The sequence below is a fragment of the Phyllostomus discolor genome, chromosome 9 (assembly GCF_004126475.2).
Source record: "Phyllostomus discolor isolate MPI-MPIP mPhyDis1 chromosome 9, mPhyDis1.pri.v3, whole genome shotgun sequence".
Lineage (NCBI taxonomy): Eukaryota > Metazoa > Chordata > Mammalia > Chiroptera > Phyllostomidae > Phyllostomus > Phyllostomus discolor.
In genome coordinates this window covers 16,623,839-16,643,254 of record NC_040911.2, presented here as the reverse complement: position 1 = coordinate 16,643,254, position 19,416 = coordinate 16,623,839, and the positions used below count along the sequence as shown (strand labels likewise).

Below are 19,416 nucleotides of genomic sequence, written 5' to 3'. Positions count from 1 at the left end.
CACAATTTGTTTCTTTTAATTAAATATAAAAGGTTTATGTGTTTCATATTGCCTTTGTCAAAACACAATCACTCCCAAAAATATTCTCTGAAATCTTGATTTTAGTTTAACATTACAAGCAATACTAGTATAATAACTACAAACCTGATTTTGGCTTGATGCTTATTGATAGTAGGGACATATGCTGAATTTTACTTCATAATTTTACAAGATGGTTGCTTATTAACATGTCTAGTACGGTTCTCATGGAAATCATAAATATTTCAAGGAAACAAGGTCAAATACCATATAGCTTATTTGAATAAGAGAAAGGTTATATGCATATATATTTAAAGCTACTTATTCTCATTCTGTCTTATTTACCAGCCAGTATTTTAACAAGTAACAATTATTGGGTGTAAGTGAAAGGAAAATAATATTAAAGCTAAGAATACAGGCAGGAATTAGTATGGTGGGAGATGGGGGAGGGGGGAGTAATGCATCAAATTGGAAAAGAAATGGACACATTTGAATTTCTATGGAAATGTTTACCTAGCAAGGTAATTTATTTTGAAAAGCAGGAATGGAGAGTCGTTTTAATTCTTTTGAATAAAGAAATTTTGCAGATTAGTCTGCCAGAAATCATTTCTTAGGGAAAAGTGAGACTACCTGTTTTTCTAACCTGGTACAAACACCTGTGGTGTGAAGCAAGTTGGATAAATAATGAGTGTATTTATTTTGGTTTATTGACGATAAGGGGAAAAGTGTTGAAGATTTTGGCTAAAGCCTTTCTGAAGAATGGATTTTTACCAGAAGTTTGCCTCAAAATCACCACGAACCTTCTTTAAAATGCGGAGGCCTCTGCCCCCTTCTTCCAGGCCCCCTGGACCACCTGCAGCAGAGCCCTAGCAGGGGTCTTCTCAGCACCCACTTCCCCGACTCTCCCAAACGCTGCTTTAAGGCAGGTATCTGAATCACGTGGAGAGCTAACCCATGCCTCCTGCTGATGTAGAGGGTCTGGGTGGAGCCCGAGATTCTGCATTTTTGACAAGCTCCCAGGTGATGCCCACGCCGCTGGTACAGAGAACACACCGAATGTCATTGCTTCCGAGCACCCAGTGGTGTGCAGTTTAAGTTCAGTGCTCATGGGGTATGTACTGTCTATGAAGAGAGATGACTGAAATGTTCTTACAAAGAACTGGTTCCATCTATTTTTGATATGTACAGTTTTCAACAGATGTTTACAACAACAAAAATTAATACAGAACTTTAAAGCACATTTTTCTGAAAATGCATGACTAGAATACTCTTCCATTCTAAATTATCGATTTTAAATGTACTTATCAAGTAAAACCCAACAGCCAGTTTTCCTTTATAAAAGATTTGCTATCGAATAGATATTTGCTTCTCTATTCTTGGTTGACTCTTGATATGACTTAACCCTATCCTTTATCTTTTCTTTAAATTGTCAGCCTCTGGAGAAATAAAATTCTACATTCTTCTTTGCAAAGGATTAGCTAACAAATTAACACCAAAGCATAGTAATCATTAAGGGGTGTGGAGCATTTATTTACTTCTCTCAGATAACTAAGAAAGCCCAACGGGGATGGTAGGGGATTAGGAAAGGATTTGCCTTGGAAAAAGTACTTCATCCAAATGCTCCTCCAGCCTATTTCCTAAACCCATTCAGTATCCCTCAGAGATAATCTCTTCATGCAGCGGAACAGCAACAGTGCTCTGTGGAATTCACCAAAGTGCAGTCAGCTCTGTAGAGCATGCATAATACTTGAGAACATTAATGTAAATCTCAAAGCTTTCTCCTGGACTTCCGTTTAAAAGGACTGATCCAAAGAATGAAACAGAACGAAGGTCACATTTCCTTCCCAGACAAGATCACACGTGTTCAGGTGCAGGCACATCATGACTTCACGGGAAATGGAGTAGATTCATTGTCTGCTTTGGCTCTCAACCGATTGGAGATTTGCGCGTCGATGGGCATCTAAATGTTAGAATGAAAAATCCTCTACAGACAAGCTACATAAAGTAACGTCCTTAGTATTTAAAATATTCAAGATAATTCAACTGCAGAAAACTTCCTCATCATCTGAAGTCAGGATGTTTCTGTGCAAGCAAAGAAAAAGTCAATTCAGCTGGGCCTAATTAAGTCATAACTTTTATTGCCTAACTCCCTTAATCCTTGCCAGGAGTTACTGAGATAAACTAGTGATTACACTTTAAGACAATAATTATTTTTCTTTCTTGGACAAGGAAAATTGTGCCTCTGAAAGAGAAAAGTCAGGGTACGATATGGAAATGTTCACAGTTCAGTTGCGTAAAATAATACAAATTAAGGTAAATGACTTTTGGATGCTTTGTACAATATCTGTAACAGGTTTTTGCCAATAAACTTTTCATATGACTATTTAATCTTGGGGTTTTTTTTTCCCAAAATAAAAACTTATTTGCCACTTTGCTGTTTCGGAAGTTATCCCTACATTCAGTGTACTTTTTAAAGTTTTAACACTAGGGGGAAATCTATTCCCCAGTTTTCGGTATTTTCTAGAAAAATTGTTTTTCTTTTCCTTATTTTAAGTGTATGTTCTAGCAAATCATTGATTCCTATATAATCACTGAAATATCACCATGTTAGGTATGTATAGTTAGCAAATAATGACAAATAAACTTTATGGATTGCACCTACTCTGTGCCAGGCTTTGTTCTAAGTTTCTTACATGCATCATTACAGTTGATCTTCACGGTCACCTCTGTCACCCCCTCCCCCACCGCTGTGTTAGAGCAAGGGCTCCAGGCCAGAGGCTAAACCCCTTGCCCAGCTCCCAGCTGGTGAGTGGCGGAGCGCAGGCTGTGTGCCTCAGCCCCTCCGGGGAAGAGGGGCCCCTGAGACAGGTGATTTTATCTGGATCCCAAGTACCTCATCTGCAGGAATCATTAATTCAGATGAAAACCTCCACCTGTTCTTGTAAGATTAGTCTTAGGTCCTCCTTAATGCATTTTACCAGGTCATTTGGTTTTTTCTTTGTTCCCACCTATAATTCAAATATAAACCTATTTGATTCATTAGCCTTCAGCACTTTCAGTATGGGATATAAACATAAAGGATTCGTTCTTGAATACGATAAATTACAACAGATTCTCAGCAGCCAGCTCACTAACATCTGTAGATTCAGTCATCTTCACAGAACCACAAACTGTCATCATTTCTGGGCAAGTCGGTTTTAAGAATCTGCCCCCATCCATGTGAATGCGAATTGTAAGATATATTTTAAATGCTATCTATTGTATCATATGTATGTATATGACTTCTTCCATTAAAAGGTGAGAACAGTTAGAAAGTAGTAATGGGCATGTGTGGAATAAAGAATTTCTGAGATCTATTTTAGCTAAATATTTGACAAAGTAAAATTTCTACCTAATAATTTAATAAATTATATTTTGCCTAATGACTTTTCAAGTGAACTGAAATTAAAACCATATTTTTGCAATTGATATTGTGTTCCCTTCGACAACATCCCAAACATTAATTATTGTCATCAAGGAAACCACACGTTGCAAAAGTCACTGCCTACCCTTTCTCACTTTTTAATTTAAGACACAGAGAGGAAATACTGTTGCAGTAATTGCTCATGGGAATGCTGGCTTAAAGGGAATGCCCTGTATAGAATATATTATATAAGATACACATGTTATGGGTGGTTCCAGAAATCAGTCTAAACTTCATAATGATGTTATATTTTTCTCTTTTGTAATATATTGTAATGTGTGTATTTTTTTAGTATAAAATTTTGCATTACATAAAAAAATGCACTGAGTTTGTTTTTATTTTTTAGCTTTTAAAAACATGACTGGTTTATTTTTTCTTTTTTATGGATTGTATTGGGGTGATGTTGGGTAATAAAATTATGTAGGTTTCAGGTGTACAATTCCATAATACATCACCTGTATATTATATGTTCACCACCTCATGACCTTGTTTTTAAAGGCTGCTATATATAGGGCACTTTTAGAACTTGGAATTACTATTATTTTTTTAACATGCTATTTATTTATTTTTACGGAGAGGGAGAGGGTGGGATAAAGAGAGGAAGAGAAACATTGCTGTGTGAGAGATACGTTGGTTACCTTTCACACGTCCCCTAACCAGGGACCTGGCCGGCAACCCAGGCATGTGTCCTGACTGGGAGTCGAACCAGTGACCTTTCCGTTCACAGGCCAGCACTCAATCCATGGAGCCACACCAGCCAGGGGAAAACATGGTATTATTAAGCCTTAACATACACACACACACGCACGCACCTCAGAATACTTGATCCCTTGGGAGTATATTGTTAGACTTAAATTCGTAAGTGGAGCACTAGTTTTGCCCCTCAGTTTATATTTCCTTTTGTTCAGCTTTCTATTCCATCCCTCTCCTTATTGAGTTTAATCATAGCAGTAAAGGAATTATTTCTCACCTCTTCTCTCCCTTACACCCCCAGCACAGACACATTCCAAGATCATAATATTAGAATACTAAATCAGGAACAGTTAGAATACCTAATCAAAATTTACTCGGCATCACCTGTGAAGCCAATTTGCAAAAAAAAAAAAAAGGACCACCACTAGATCTAAGTTCCACATGATGAGAAACACAGAGAATAGAGGAACATGTTAAATGATATGGAAGAGCAATCAGCCAAGTCCAGAATATGGGAAATTTTCCAGGACAAATGACCCCATTTCTTCCACAAATAAATGGCAAGAAAAAAGAAAAAAAAGAAACCATTAAACTTAAAAAGAGACTTCTACCAAATGCAATTTGTAAACCTCCTCTGGATCCTGATTCAAACAAACCCACTACATATGAGATATTTGGGGAATAATTAGGGAAATTTGAACATTGAGCAGTTATTAGATGATATTAATAAATAAGGATGGCATAACAAACTAGACAAGGAACTGTTAACTTTCAGGTGAGACAATAATATTGTAATTAAATTTTTAAGAGCTTTTTAATTTTTTAAATTTTATATTTTAACTTTCTGACTTGAACAAATAGGCTTTAAAGTGATGAGTGGATTGGCCCTGGCTGGGTAGCTCAGTGGGTTAGAGCGTTGTGTTGTGCTGATACCCCAGTCAGGGCACATACAAGAGACAACCAGCGGCTGTGTAAAGAGGTCGACCAACAAACTGATGTTTCTCTCTCACTCGCCTTTCCTCTCTCTCTAAAACCAAAAAATAAAAACATTTTTAAAGTTCTGAGTCCATCAGGAAAATCTGAACAGTAACTGGATTTGGTGATATTGTCTTTTTATGATAATGATACTATTTTTGTATTTTTAAGTTCTTTTATATTTATGCACTGAACTGCCTACCATCATTATGTAGTGATGAAAATTTTAAAAAAGAATCCATAAATATGTACAGAATTGTTTATAAATACAATGATATCGTATCTAGAATTTTCTTTAAAGCAATCCAGGGTTTCCTTGCTTTTGGAGGGGCTTGGGTTCTAGGTGAAATAAGATGGACCACGTGTTACTAAGTATTGAAGGTGAGTGATGATTGTATGTAAAGGTTCACTAAACATTTTCTCAACTTTTGTGTACGTTTTTCACCATACAAAACTTACCATAATGAAAAATTGTAAAAATGAACAAACGTTCTATCCACTATTCTCTGAAGATATAATAACCTCTAAGCTTTGGTGGGTGGGCAGGAACAAGCGATGAACCTCTGGAAGGGGCAGATCTGCGGAGGGTATTGCTGCGGGGAACCCCAAGCTGAGTTGTTATCAAGATCTAGCTGTGGGATGATCTGTGTCCTTTAGAGCACTTCTTAGCTAAGAAGTATCAGGATAAAGTTCAAGTTCTTTGTGACATCCGGTGTTTATTAGTATGCTAAATCAGACCCATTGTGACCAAATCCACCTTATTTTTCCTTTACTATAACATTAAGTCTCAACCATCCTACAAGACCCAGCTCAGGTCCTATCTTTCTTAACTCATCTCATGGCTACGGATCCCCTTTTTGTGTATTCTTATCCCTCCTCCTGCCTTTTCATTTGTTCCCTCCTTTGTTAGCTGATTGTTCCCTGATACAGCTTATCCCAACTTCAGTGTGTGCTCCCCAAACCAGGGACTACGACACATGTTTAAGATACTCTCAGCATCAAACATAGACTCCCCGCGCCGGAGAGACGGGTGGGCGCCACCGAGCGTGGACCTCCGGCGTCCTAGAGCGGACGCGCGCGGACACGGCCAGCGGCGCACTTCCGCCCGCGCCCATCGCCGCCCCGTGGACAGCTGGGCCTCGCTGTGGGCCTGTGGCTCCCTCGGCTCTCGCCGCGGGCCCCGGGGAGTGGGTGAGTGGGGCAGGGCGCGCCGGAGGGGGTCGGGCCGGGGTCTGCGCCGCCGCGGCCTCCCACGCGGCCGCCGTGTGGGCTGGGCCGCGCCCGCAAGGGGCGCGCGCCGCCTTCCGACTCGCGGCCCGGGCCCCGCGCCCAGCGCCCAGGCCCGGGGAGCGCCCGGGAGCGAAGAGGCGCCTCGAACACCCCCGCAGGCGGGAGCCTCCTCTCCCCCGCGCTCCTGCTGCCGCCCACCCATCCTCTAGGGACTCTGACACTGACTTGGAAGAGAGCCTGGGCTCACTAGTGGCCGGAGACCCGGCCCCTGGTCCTGACTCTGCCTTGGCCACCCAATCTCTCCAGGCCACGGTTCTTTTCTTCTCTAAAGTGGGGGATGGCAGGGTCCGCCCCACCTGCACCCTGGGGGCCGCAGGGTGGGCACCTGTTCTCAACCCGGTAGTCCTTAGACTCATTTGGGAAGCCTTCCAAATGCTCAGGCCCCAGAATCACCAGGTAGTTGTGATATGCAGCCAGGATTGAGAACCACTGACCCAGAGGGGCACACTGTTGTCGTGTGCTGTGTTCCTGATGGAAGGTGCACTTGGTCCTAAGTGGATCATAGTCTTAAGAAAGCCAGCCCTGTTTTTCTGTCCAAGACGATCAAGACCAAATCTGGTTTGGTTCCTTTTAATAACTAGTGCCTAGAATGGTACATGTCACAAAACATGCACCACTGATTAAATAAATTAATTTCTGATTACTTCCTGACCTAGTGGAGGGGTTTTGATTATGTGGTTTGTTATTATTTCGTTTGTAAGTTTTTATTATGGAAGTTTTCAAACATAAGAGGAAAATAAGGTAGTGGTACTGCATTCCTAAGTCATGATCAGTCTTGTTTTATCTGTTACCCTCCCCACCCTCACTGAATTACTTGAAGCAAATCTAAATGTACCATTTCATCCGTTAGTTTGTTTTAAAAACACAACTCATTTTTTAAACAGAAGGCCAGTAGCAGTCTAATAAGCATTTCATGTTATTTTCTACCCACTCAGCATTTACACTTTACCATTTTCCCAAATCTCTTTTTCTCCCTATTATCAGTTTCTCCAAATCAGGATCCAAACATCTCTTGATCCCCTCCCACTTTATTCCAACCCCCAACTACCTCCCCTGACCCCTCCCCCCCCCCCTCCCCCCCGCCAAGTCTCATACTTGTTGACTAAATCGAGTCCTTTGTCCTGGAAAATTTCCTACATACTGGATTTGGCTCTTTTCCCCCAGCTGTATCCTTTAATATAATGGTATTTAGATAACAGCTTTAAAAGATTCAGGTTGAACTTTTTGGCAAGAAAACCTAAAAGGGTTTCTGTGCCCTTCACATTGTCTCACATCAGGAGTTAGATAAGGTCTTGTCTGTCTTGTGGTGTTAAGATTGCTCAATGGACCTCTTCTGTACAAATTGCACCACAGGGTAACTAAATAATTGACCCGGGAATTACGGAAGGATGCCAGCTAATTACTGCAGAAGGAATGAGAGAATACCACTTTTTGGCAATGTCTAATGAAATAATGGATCCTGGCAAGGATCGTTAGTGGCTGTTTACATCAGAACGAGAGAGGCAGCCAGACAGCACCTGCTTCCTGATGGATGTGCCCAGTACCCCTTACCCGGTATTCTTGGGTGACGGGTAGGGGATGTGGCCGGCCAACGTAAGGTTGGCCATGAGTTAGCTGATAATTACTGAAGCTCAGTGATGGGCATGCGGCAATACAGTGTACTGATCTCTACTTTCCTACGTGCTTGACATACTAAAAAGTTTTTTTGTTTTTTTAAAGATCGACTCGTTCACTAGTGAGTTCAAGTCAGCCTGATCTGTCCATTATAGTTCTGTTCTCCATTATCCTTTCACTAAGTGTTTCTCAAATCTGACTGCATATTAGGATCCCAGGGGAAGAATTTTTTTTTTTTTAGCCTACTAAAACACATGTCTCACTAGCAGAATTTCCTGATTAATTGTTCTGGGATGGAGCCCAATCATTGATGTTTCAAAAGCCGATTCTAATATGCTCCAGGGTTATGTACCACTGGCCTAGATCCATTGTTTGTTAGGGATTGCAAAGTAATTATATCCTACAATTCCTTCAGCATTTATTAGTTTTTAATATTTTTAATTTTCTTTTTGTTTATTCTCATTTACCTTGCAAACTGTGATCCCATAAGAAACCTCCGCAGATTAAACTACTTAATTATTAATGGAAGGTTTGATGCAAAGGGGCTGGGGAGCTGACTGCATCCCCGGTGGAAAGGAAGATTAGGTGAATAGTATTAGTATTTAGAAAAGCATGCTCAGCCTTATGACACATTTTTAAAAGTCACCAATGTTAAAGAAACATAAAATTAAATACATGCTGTTTTTTTTGCAACCACAAAACATTTCAAAGTTTAAAAGAAAAAATAGCCCCGCTTCCCACCATTTTAATCACCTGTGAGACAACCGGTGTTGACAATATGCTATGTATCTCCCACACCAGACTTTCTCTGTCTCATATAAACCCAGGGGTTTTGGCCTCTGTTATAAAGATGAGATCATGCCGTAGCCATCTGTAACTTTTCTCACTGTCTTCTCTCCAGGACAAGAGTTACAGACCTGACTTAGCCACAGAATAAGTAGTTTGTGGTATGAATGTATAATAAAATATTCAATTGTTTTCCTATTTTTTTTTCAGATTGCTTCCAAATTTTAGCCACCTTAAAACTACCACAATAAACATCATTGTACATAGATCTTTTATTTTTGTAGGGTAGATTCCCAAAAATGGGAATGCTAGATTAAAGTGTGTTATTAACAACATCATTATTATTGGCAATATATATTGCCAGATTACTCTCCCAAAATATAATAGCAATTCACACCTCCACCATTAGTAACATATGAGTATTCATTTTCTGTTGTTCTGGTTAGCACTGGTTTTCACTGATATTTGGCAGCTGATGTGTGGAAAATGGTGTTTGTTTCTTTAATTTGCATTTCCTCTGACTGCCTAGAGGCTGAGCACTTTTCATGCCTATTGAACATTTGAATTCTTCATTGAATTTCTTGTATATACCCATTGTTCTGTTGTATCAGGGTTTTTGTTGTTTTTTTCTTGTATTATGAATTTTCCCATTTCTATTTTTATCTTGTTATTACTAGGACTGAGCAGTTATTGGCAATTTTGTATATTTATCCTGCTCTCTGTCAGTTTTTCTTATCTTAGTATTTTTTTATTAAAATGACTTAGTTTTGTTTTCCACCCAGCCCTAGTGTGGATAATCTATAATTGTTAATGTGTAAGTTTGAGTTTATTCTCATGTATTCTATTTGCTGCACTTTCCCACTGTAGAAGTATGTTGCACATAGCAGATGTTCCCTGAAACAGAGAAAGGAAAGAGAGAGATGCCAGGAATTGGCAGAAATCTACACACTCAACAGGTTATTGCTGATCCCTTATAATAGCAGAAACCCAGATCCTAACCAGGGATGGAGCCTGCCATTCAGGGGAGGGAGGCGTTCACTTGGCAGTACCGCAGTGCTGCGGAGCACTGCCCTACAGACCTCGGAGCCTCAGATGGGGTGGTTATTGCTGCTCAGTGTTTATTAGAAGGACTTAAAGAAAAAAGTGATGCTTGGAAAGTCCAGAGTTCGTGGGCGCTCCCCTTTGCTCCTATTGTTAACATCTTCCCGTAGTGTGGTGTCTTTGTTATGGTTGACGAGCCAATACTGATACATTATTAACTCAAGTATGCATTAGGATTCATTCACTCGTTGTGTTGTACATTCTGTGGGTTTGGACCAGCGTATAATGTGTCTATCTCTACTGCACATGCAGAGTAGTTCCATTGCCCTAAATAACAGTAAATCTCTCAGCAACCTGTTTCTGGCAATTTCGAGCAGTGATGTGAAATAATCCGTAGGTGATTTTCCATTGCAGGGTGGAAGATGTCCATGGATGTGACGTTTCTGGGGACAGGCGCAGCGTACCCGTCCCCGACCCGGGGTGCCTCTGCTCTGGTGCTTCGGTGTGAAGGCGAGTGCTGGCTCTTTGACTGTGGGGAGGGAACCCAGACGCAGCTCATGAAAAGCCAGCTTAAAGCAGGTCAGTGTGCGTTGGGCTCTCTCATTAAGGCCGTCTCTCGTTCTTCCTTTTCTTGGCTTTCCTTGGGCCTTCGTTCTGGAGAAGCTCTGGCAGCTGCGTCTCACTTCAGTGCTAGAATCCTGGCAAGGTTTGGGAGACCCTCAGTCATCTGGTGCACCCAACTGACCCTTATTCGTTCATTTATTTGCTTTTCCTTCGTCCTGTAAGTTTTAAGAGCAAAGAATGATAGAGGCTCAGAGTAGAGGACGGAGTGAGGTCCGTCAGGCGTAGTGAGTGGGCACTGCCCAAGCCAAAGCACGGTGTACACACTCATGTCCCCCAGGAGAGGTGAGTGTCATGGGAGAATGCGAAGGGCAGTAGATAGCGTCCAGAGGAGGGCATGCTTTTTTCCGCCTGGTCATCAGGGTAGGCATCTCAGAGAGGGTGACCCGTGGCTTGCTGAAGGAAGAGAAGGGATGCCCTGGGCTGGGGAGGAGGGCGTTTCGGCCGGAGGGAGTGGACTGAGCACGGGCCCCGCGGCACGGAGACTGCGGGGCGCAGTGATGGGAGGCCTTAGGCCAGAGGTGGGCAGGCCTGGGTTCCAGTCCCTGCTGTGTCTCAGTTTGTGACCTCAGCAGATCAGCACACTCAAACTTTACTTTCCTCATCTTGAAAACGGGGGTAAAAACTCGACTTACAGGCATGTCATGAGAATTTCATACAATAACCCCTTCTCTGTATGGCTGCGTCCTTCTCATCAGTTACCTCTCAGCTCAGATGCTGTTTCCTCGGAGGCTTTTCCCGAACCTCTGGGGCTACGTAGTCCCCCTCACCCCAGGCTTTCTACAGCCTCATCCTATTTTGTTACCTTTTTAGCATCATCAGTATCTCAAATGGCGTTATTTAAATGGTTGTTTCTATGTGCACTGTCTCCCTGCACTAAGCTCAGCAATCAGTTGTGCACTGCCTAGAAAATAGCTGCTCAGTAAACGCAGGAATAACATGTTCAGCAGCTGGTACTGTGCCTGGCTCTCGCTGGGTCTTGACAAGTGGTCGTGACTAAAGTTACTGTTCCTCTGACTCGACACACTGCATGGCATTTGATGACTGAAAGATAGTTCTAGCATCCAAGGACCTCTGGGTGTGTGGGTGGAAACTGACATGCAGACAGTCATAATGTGCTATGATAAGTAGAATAATGGAGGTGTTTTCTAAGTATTTTGGAGTATGAAAGAGAGGGACACTGTCTGTATCTGTGTGTTCAGAGAAAGCATTCCAGAGATGGTGACAGCTGAGCCAGGATCTAAGAGATGAATAAAAGTTCCTCTGGGGAGAGAAGCAGGGCTGGATGTTAAAGGAACACAGAACCAACTGAACAACCAGTAAGGGAGTTACTAGCCATGTGTTAGGGATATTCAGTCATCCAGAGCACTGAGTACTTGGCTCGGGTAGAGAGACCAGAGTGCTGAAAGTAATGAGGGCAGACTGTGAAGTCTTCTGCGGTATGTTAAGGTGTTTCAACCTTCCTATTCTGTTGGCAATAAGGAGCTGTTAAGAGGGTGACATGGTCTGATTTGGGTTTTAGGTCGGAGTTTTCCTGTGGCAGATGTATTGGTAGAAAGAGAAGAGCATCAGGGAGACTAGTTTCAAGGCAGCTGCACTCATCTGAAAGGAGAGAGAGAAGGTGGGGGTGTCGAAGCAGGAAGTAGGGACGGGGACGAAGAAGAGAGTCTAAGAGACACTTGCAGAGCCTGCAGGAGGTGGCGGCGGGGTGAATGTCTAGGGTGTAAAGAAGCGAAGGATTGTTACAAGTCACAGATGCTTCCGTCATGAAAAGAGCACTTGGAGGAATGAACAAATGAATATCACTTGGGACACATGGCCTTGAGGCGTACACAGTTCAACCCTAATTATATTCCTCTGGTGCTGAAACCTGGAGGTGAGGGCAGGTGCTGTGCTTCGTTCCCTTGGGTCACACAGGTGTTCCGTTCACAAGAACTCTCAGGGTAGGCACAGACCAGATGAGGCTGTGACATTCAGCTGTTTAGAGAGTAGGCTTTGAGGTGTCAGGGTGAGTAAAGTAGAAGCAAGAAACTGTTACGTTTGGGTGCTAGAGGTTTGGGTATGGGGATAAGTCTTTCCTTTTTATTAACATTGTGTCAGTTAGTAATGCTGCAAAACAGATGATAAATTTAGTGTCCTGTTTGCGTTTATTACCTGATCATTTCTGTGGGTTAGGGAGTTCAGGCCTGGTTTACCTGGTGTTTCCGCTTCAGGGTCTCACTGAACTGTAATCTCAGCATGGGCTGGGGCCGAGGTCTCACCAGAGGCTCGAGTGGGGAAGCATATGCTCCAGAGCTCGTGCAGACTGGCAGCAGAACCCTTAGAATTATAGGCCGGGCGCTGCCCTCAGCTCCTAGCGGCCTCCTGGTCATGCGGTTTTCTGCTTCTTGGGAGCTTGGAGTGGTACCAGCAGGGAGAAAGAAACTCGAGAGGAAGTCTGCTGGCAAGGTGGAGTCTTTGAACATCACATAATCACATTGCATCTCTGTGCCACCTTTTACTGGTTAGAAGCCAGTCGCAAGCCCCACTCACACTCAAGGGGAAGGACTTACAGAAGGACTTAAACACCAGCAGGTTACTGGTTTCTCTCAATAATCCAATATGGACCCATCACTATTTGATTCACTGAAACCTTTTTCAGATTGTACTGCCCCCTAGGATAATAATATGTCATGAGTTTCGTAAGGAGGTACTTTGTGTGTATCCAAACATACTTCTTTCAAGGTCCTAATATGTAAGCATCTGATAAATAAGTATAGGTTTGCCATGTCTATTTCTGTCATAATTTTGAAGACTGAGCATAGCCTTCCTTCTTTTCCTTAAAAATAATTATAAAGAGTATACATGCTCATTGTAAAAATTCAAACAAAGCAGGAAAGTATAAATAAGAAAAGCCTAAATCTATGTCTCATAGGTGAAATTTCTGTACGTGTAGATGCAATAGCGGTAGGTGTATTCATGTGTAGGTGTGTGTATAATTTTGCATAAATGGAAACACTGTACTTTGTGTGCTCTGCTTTTTTTCAACTGAACAACATATACAAGACACAAGACTGTGTTGCAGACACTTTCCTCGGGCGGTACTTACAACTGCATCGCCATTTAGAGGATGCTTAGTGTTGCACTCTGTCAGCAGTGACACAGTCCCCTGTGCCTTCCTGTTCTCGAGTGAAAGGGACTCACGCATTCTTATTCATTTGGTAGCTTCCTCTTACCTTTGATGATCGTGCCTGCCATTCCTTCTCCCTCTGAAATCAAGTTTCTTGAGAAATGAAATGTTTGTCTCACCTGAAACTGTGACTACTGTGGGAAGAATTTCTTACGTACTTTGTCTCCCTTACTTTGGGCTCACAGAGTGTCCTGGTGTTCAGTCTGGCTCTGTTCTGCAGGAGGGAGGGAGGGGCCCAGAGCGTGGGGCGTGGCCCTTCGAGGCCCCCAGAGATCGGGACTTGACAACCTTTGTAGTTCTTCCGCCTGCAGGGGCCTCAGGTCACACTTAGTGCGGGCAGCAGAAAGAGAAAACGCAAGGGTTCTAAAAGTAAAAAAAAAAAAAAAAAAAAAGACAACAACAGCAAAAACAAGCACTGAAAAGAGAAAATAAAAAGGAGCACATGGAGGAAACTTCTAGAATGCCTCCTGCGGGTTTTCAAGGTCCAGAATCAGCCTCTGCCCAATTCTCTGCCACGGCCAGGCTTGGTGCAGTACCTGGAAGACTCGCTTGGAGAACACCTCTGCCCTGAGATCACGGGACAGATCGCATTACCGTAAACTCTCCCTGTTCCTTTGCGGTGTCGGTAAACTGTCCTGTTCTTTCATGGTAGCAGGTGTTTGAAGTGGGTGTCCATGAGCTTGGACCAGAAGCCTCTGTTAAACTAAGCATGTGTCCCTGTGATCGTTACTTTTAAAATGCCTTGTGGTGCATCTCAAAAAAATGCTGATGTGGCACCCTGACACATACCAGCAGTAAATTCGGCTCACCACCAGGTGATTCAGGTTCCTGCCTAACCCAGTGTGCGCTAAAGAGCTGCTGTGTTCCGAGTGAAGGGGGGGGCGCTCGTGCCTCCACACAGCACTGCAGGGGGGCCGCCCTCAGATCTGCACTGCTTTGCCCACCTCCTCCCTCTCCGTTCTTCACTCTCTTCACTTGCCCCTCCCTCCCTCATCATCCTCCTTTTTCTCCTCCCTGGTGAACCTCACTCAGACGTGCAGGCTCTCACTTGGTTAGTTAATGTCTGTCCAGTGCAGAGATTCCTTAAATGGCAGTTTTGGGTTCAGGCACTGGTCCAGTCCTTTGGAGCCAGGGGAACTTGTTTTGTTGGAAATACGTATTTGCTATTCTCAGAGGGAGCAGTAGGGGGCAGTGTGACTGTCAGATGCTTTTCAGACTCGAGGCCTATCTAGTTACTTCAGTAATTATTTTGGTGCACTTCCTTATTGCAACTTTTTTTCCCCCAAGAGGATATATAGAAAAATACCCTGAAAATTGTAACACTGTGTAATTTGAAGATGTTTTATGAAAAAAGTTGTCTTATTAAAATCATCAAGTAAAATAAAGCCTGTCTTTCTTGCTTCTGGAATCATATAGAAAAATACTTTTAAAAATAAGTTTATGGTGGCAAGTAAAACTCTAAACTCATTTTACTGCTTTCTATGAAAGTTGTTATGTATGTTTCCAGTAGCTTTGTATGGACCTCTGTTTCTGAAAAATTCCCAATTTTATTTTTCTCCCTCAACTGCAAGGGAGAATTACTAAGATCTTCATCACGCATCTCCATGGAGACCACTTCTTCGGCCTCCCCGGCCTCCTCTGCACCATCAGCCTGCAGAGTGGCTCCACAGTCACCAAGCAGCCCATTGAGATCTACGGCCCGGCAGGGCTCCGGGACTTTATCTGGCGAACCATGGAGCTCTCCCACACGGAGCTGGTCTTCCCCTACGTGGTCCACGAGCTGGTGCCCACGGCAGATCAGTGTCCGCCGGAAGAGCTGAAAGACTTGGCCCCCCCGGAGGGCGCAGACAGCTCTCCCAAAGAGGGGCGAGGGAGAACTATCCTGTTGGACTCAGAAGAAAACTCGTACCTCCTGGTCGATGATGAGCAGTTTGTCGTAAAAGCATTTCGCCTCTTTCACCGAGTTCCCTCCTTCGGGTTTTCCGTCGTGGAGAAGAAGCGCCCAGGTAAACTCAATGCACAGAAACTGAAAGACCTCGGTAAGTGTTGTTTTGTCTTCTCACCAGTCAAGCCGTTGTTAACTGGAGCTCTTACAAGTGTCAGTGACCTTCCTATCCTGTCTCCCAGGCCTAAAACTGACGTTTTCTCCACTTACTTCTTTTGCCCAGAGTTTGCTTATTGAGGGAAGTTCCTGGGAGTGAAAGATGCTGTTCAGGCAACACCCAAGCCCCCTCTCTGCAGCTCCCCCGATGCACAATCGTAGTCTGTCCTGTCTTCAGTGTACACGCTCCTGTTTGACAGGGCGGTGGTGGTTGTCTTAGGTCTAGGCTTTTATTTTTTCATGTCTTGCTCCTGAAATATGTTTTCAGTAACATCTTTAGCCTGAGAATTTTTGCCATATCTTAATCTTGCAACTGCAACCAATTACTTTCAGGGTTTTCCTTCTCTACCTTAAGTTAATTCAGTGTTCAGAATTCTTCACCTCAACCATTTACATACCTGGGTTCACCACAGGAAGCAACCACACAAAGGGGGGCTTGGCCCCCACCCCCCGGCTTCATGCCTCCTCCGCGCTAGGCCTTCATGCCTGGGGGCTCCTAACGTCCCTCTGGAAGTAGCATCTAGCTCTCCGGCATCACCGCCTTCCTTGGCATGGCCGGTGCAGGGCCTCTAAAAAGCACGATGGTGTCCTCTGGTTGTTTCCTGATTTACTCAACCTCTTCCTCCTTTCCCCACTAAAACAAAAAGCAAAATAATGAGGAAAAGTAATGGAGGCCAAAGGCATTTTTATTATCTGAAAACCTGTGGAGCCCTGGCTGGTGTGGCTCAGTGGATTGAGTGCTGGCCTGCAAACCAGAAGGTTGCTGGTTCGGTTCCTGGTCAGGGCACATGCCCAGGTTGCAGGCCAAGTTCTCGGTTAGGAGTTGTGCGAGAGGCAACTGATCAATGTCACACGTCGATGTTCCCCCTTCTTTCTCCCTTCCCTTCTCTCTTAGAGTAAATAAATATGATCTTTAGAAAAATAAATGAAAACCTGTGGAAATATTCTTATATTGAGAAACTTTAAATATGATCTATGTTGGAATTAGTAAGCACTTTCTATTTGTTTGTAGGTATTGTCCAGAGTGATAATCAGGTACTATTCTAGATTAATATGAGATTTAAGCCCAGTTTGGTAAATGTGGAACTGCCCCATGCATGCAGATTGATTATGTATGACTGCCTGAAACTCTCCTTGACCTTGTGATCCAAACAGTCCTCTCTAACAATTTTTTATTAAGTTACTCAGTTTGTAGGTCCCTTGTCATTATTTAAGTGGATTCTTAAATTTTGCCCGAAGATGAACATATTATATTCGGCACTCTGAACATCTGTTCTGCCCGCGCCCCGCAGCGCAGCAAGGCCGCTGTCGGCAGTGGGACGATGCTGCGGGACTGAGGCGCTTAAAACCTGCCCGACCCACGTGCTTGGGGAGTGTGTTCGGTGCTGCAGCATTGCCAGCGGGGAACTTTTAACACTGTATAAATACTCCAGTTTTCCACAAATAGTAAAATATTCATAAAATTATGAAAAGAATTAGATGCCCTTTCCATGTGCTGTTTGCTGTGCTGTTGAAACAGACTGTGGTAACAAGTCATAAATCCCCTTCCCGTGACGCGGTGTCATCTGCCTCCATCACCAGGTGTTCCTCCGGGTCCTGCCTACGGGAAGCTGAAAAATGGGATGTCTGTCGTTCTGGAAAATGGAGTTACGATTTCTCCCCAAGATGTCTTAAAAAAGCCTATTGTTGGAAGGAAGATCTGCATTTTGGGTGACTGCTCCGGGGTGGTGGGTGATGGAGGAGTGAAGCTGTGCTTTGAGGCTGACCTGCTGATCCACGAAGCCACCCTGGATGACTCCCAGATGGACAAGGCGAAGGAGCACGGCCACAGCACGCCGCGGATGGCGGCGGCATTTGCAAAGCTGTGCCAGGCAAAGAGGCTCGTTCTGACCCACTTCAGTCAGAGGTACAAACCGGTTGCCTTGGCCAGAGAAGGAGAAGCAGATGGGATTATAGAACTGAAAAAGCAAGCTGAATCAGTGTTCGACTTCCAGGAAGTGACTCTAGCAGAAGATTTTATGGTGATCGGCATTCCGATCAAAAAATGAACTAGTGTTCCCAAATACACACTGACGTGTCTTTGAATATGTTACTGAAGTAGCTGTCAAGTTTGTTGTTTTAGTCTAAAATTATTTGGGTCCCAACAATCCTAAAAAGGATGATGATGGAGCTTTGTTGCTGAACTGACTCAGGATTGAAAGGGAGCAAGCTTTTTGATAATAAATCATTTTACAAAGAAAAAAGCTAGCATCCTTTTTAAGTCCAGATTTGACAAGACGATAGACTATTCAGGTACGCTTGTACTTCGTGTTCTGTGGCTGTTGCCTCAGATGTGCCCTGTGCAATCCTGGGCTTAGCTTCTGTCCAGCTTTATTGCTGTTATTGGCAAAAGTGCGCTGGGCTTAGCCCTCTTGGCTAAAAATGGTATTTTGGCAGTTTGTATTGAATCTGTTCGTGTTATTAACAGAACAGAGAGAAGTGTAATGAGACGTTTGACATGCACGATTGAAGTTGGCGTGTTAAATCTTGAATTCTTTGCTGGAATACTGACTGCAGGGTCCAGCTACATGTTTATCCGTTAATGAGTGTGTTATTGGACTTTCTGGTTTGCTTCAAACCTGTGGTTCTCAGCTGAGGGTGATTCCACTCCCGTAGATGGAGTTCTGAAATTACGAGGATGGCCTGCTTCAGCAGCGCATTTACGGAAATCAGAATGATAACAAAGATTAGCATGGCCCCTGCCTAAGAGGGACATGTAAATTCATGAAGCAGTCCATATTTTTATAAAAAGAAAAATGAAAAAAAGCAATTGTGGGGATGTTTCTTGCCAAAATGACTGGGAGGTAGGGAGAGAGCGTCTGGTATTTAGTCAGTCACACGGAGCCAGGGATGCTGGGTCCTGTAGAGCTGGGGTCACCTTCTGCTGCGATGGAGAATGGTCTCACCCCAGAGGACACATGGCAGGCCTGTTGAGATACATAGCAAATTAAAACTTATACCCCCAGTGTGAATACACTTTACAAAGTCGAATGACATAATGAGTTGAACTACCAGGTAAATCAAATTCTACAGCAAATCCTAAAGAACTAGCGAAGTGAATGAATTGGAACTGGAGTGTCACATGGATTTGCAAGTTTTAAAGAAAGAATAAAAAGGTTATCTTTGATTGGTATCCAATATTATTTGAGAGAAATGAGCCATGAGCTGGAGCTTATGAATCTGTAGGTAAAGAAATGATATTTATTCAACGGAGTTTAATTTACATGTTCCTATTAATAATTCTTTGAGCACAGTTTTAATAAATGTTCTTTCTAGAGTAGCTTTTCCTTCTGAGCTGCCTGCCCCCTCCCTTCTTCCCTGGGGTACCTCTGACTCATTCGCCCCACAATATTTCTCAAAGTGGGTTACATGGAAAGATAGTCTCAAGTGCTGATTCATTCAACAGTGTTCCCTCATCAGATCGGTTTGGGAAACCTTTTATGCTGTGTGTTCTGTGGGCCTATCCTGGTGCCCAGTGATATATATATACATGTACATATTAAAAACAGTCATAAACCAGTCTGTGGTGCCCGAAAGACCTCATTTCAGGGCCCTGTTGTGTACCTTCCGGCGGTACCCGTGTGGTCTGGAGCAGATTACTTGACT

The 19,416-nt window shown here is 43.3% G+C and overlaps 1 protein-coding gene and 1 non-coding gene across 3 annotated transcripts; both read left to right on the top strand.

The window, feature by feature from the left end:
- The first annotated feature begins 6,218 nt into the window (after positions 1-6,218).
- On the top strand, positions 6,219-18,964 carry ELAC1 (elaC ribonuclease Z 1). Of its 2 annotated transcripts, none has more exons than XM_028525078.2 (4): positions 6,219-6,340; positions 10,295-10,459; positions 15,242-15,709; positions 17,353-18,964. In XM_028525078.2, exons 2-4 carry the CDS (start codon positions 10,303-10,305, stop codon positions 17,817-17,819), a joined length of 1,092 nt encoding a protein of 363 aa, XP_028380879.1. In that variant the 5' UTR covers positions 6,219-6,340; positions 10,295-10,302; the 3' UTR covers positions 17,820-18,964. The 2 variants fall into 2 exon arrangements, with proteins under 2 accessions (XP_028380879.1, XP_035866095.1); XM_036010202.1 differs by lacking the exon at positions 6,219-6,340 and adding an exon at positions 10,667-10,786 and having other exon boundaries at positions 10,368-10,459.
- Positions 18,452-18,554, top strand: LOC114507131. Its single transcript, XR_003685407.1, has one exon. It is a non-coding gene; the product is annotated as a U6 spliceosomal RNA (small nuclear RNA).
- Positions 18,965-19,416: the final 452 nt, after the last annotated feature.

Excerpts from the sequence above, each read along its gene's own strand:
- ELAC1 (XM_028525078.2), top strand. The coding sequence starts at position 10,303 with ATGTCCATGGATGTGACGTTTCTGGGGACAGGCGCAGCGTACCCGTCC. Across the intron at positions 10,460-15,241 it reads GAAAAGCCAGCTTAAAGCAG|GGAGAATTACTAAGATCTTC; the intron begins GTCAGTGTGCGT and ends CTCAACTGCAAG. Across the intron at positions 15,710-17,352 it reads ACAGAAACTGAAAGACCTCG|GTGTTCCTCCGGGTCCTGCC; the intron begins GTAAGTGTTGTT and ends CTCCATCACCAG.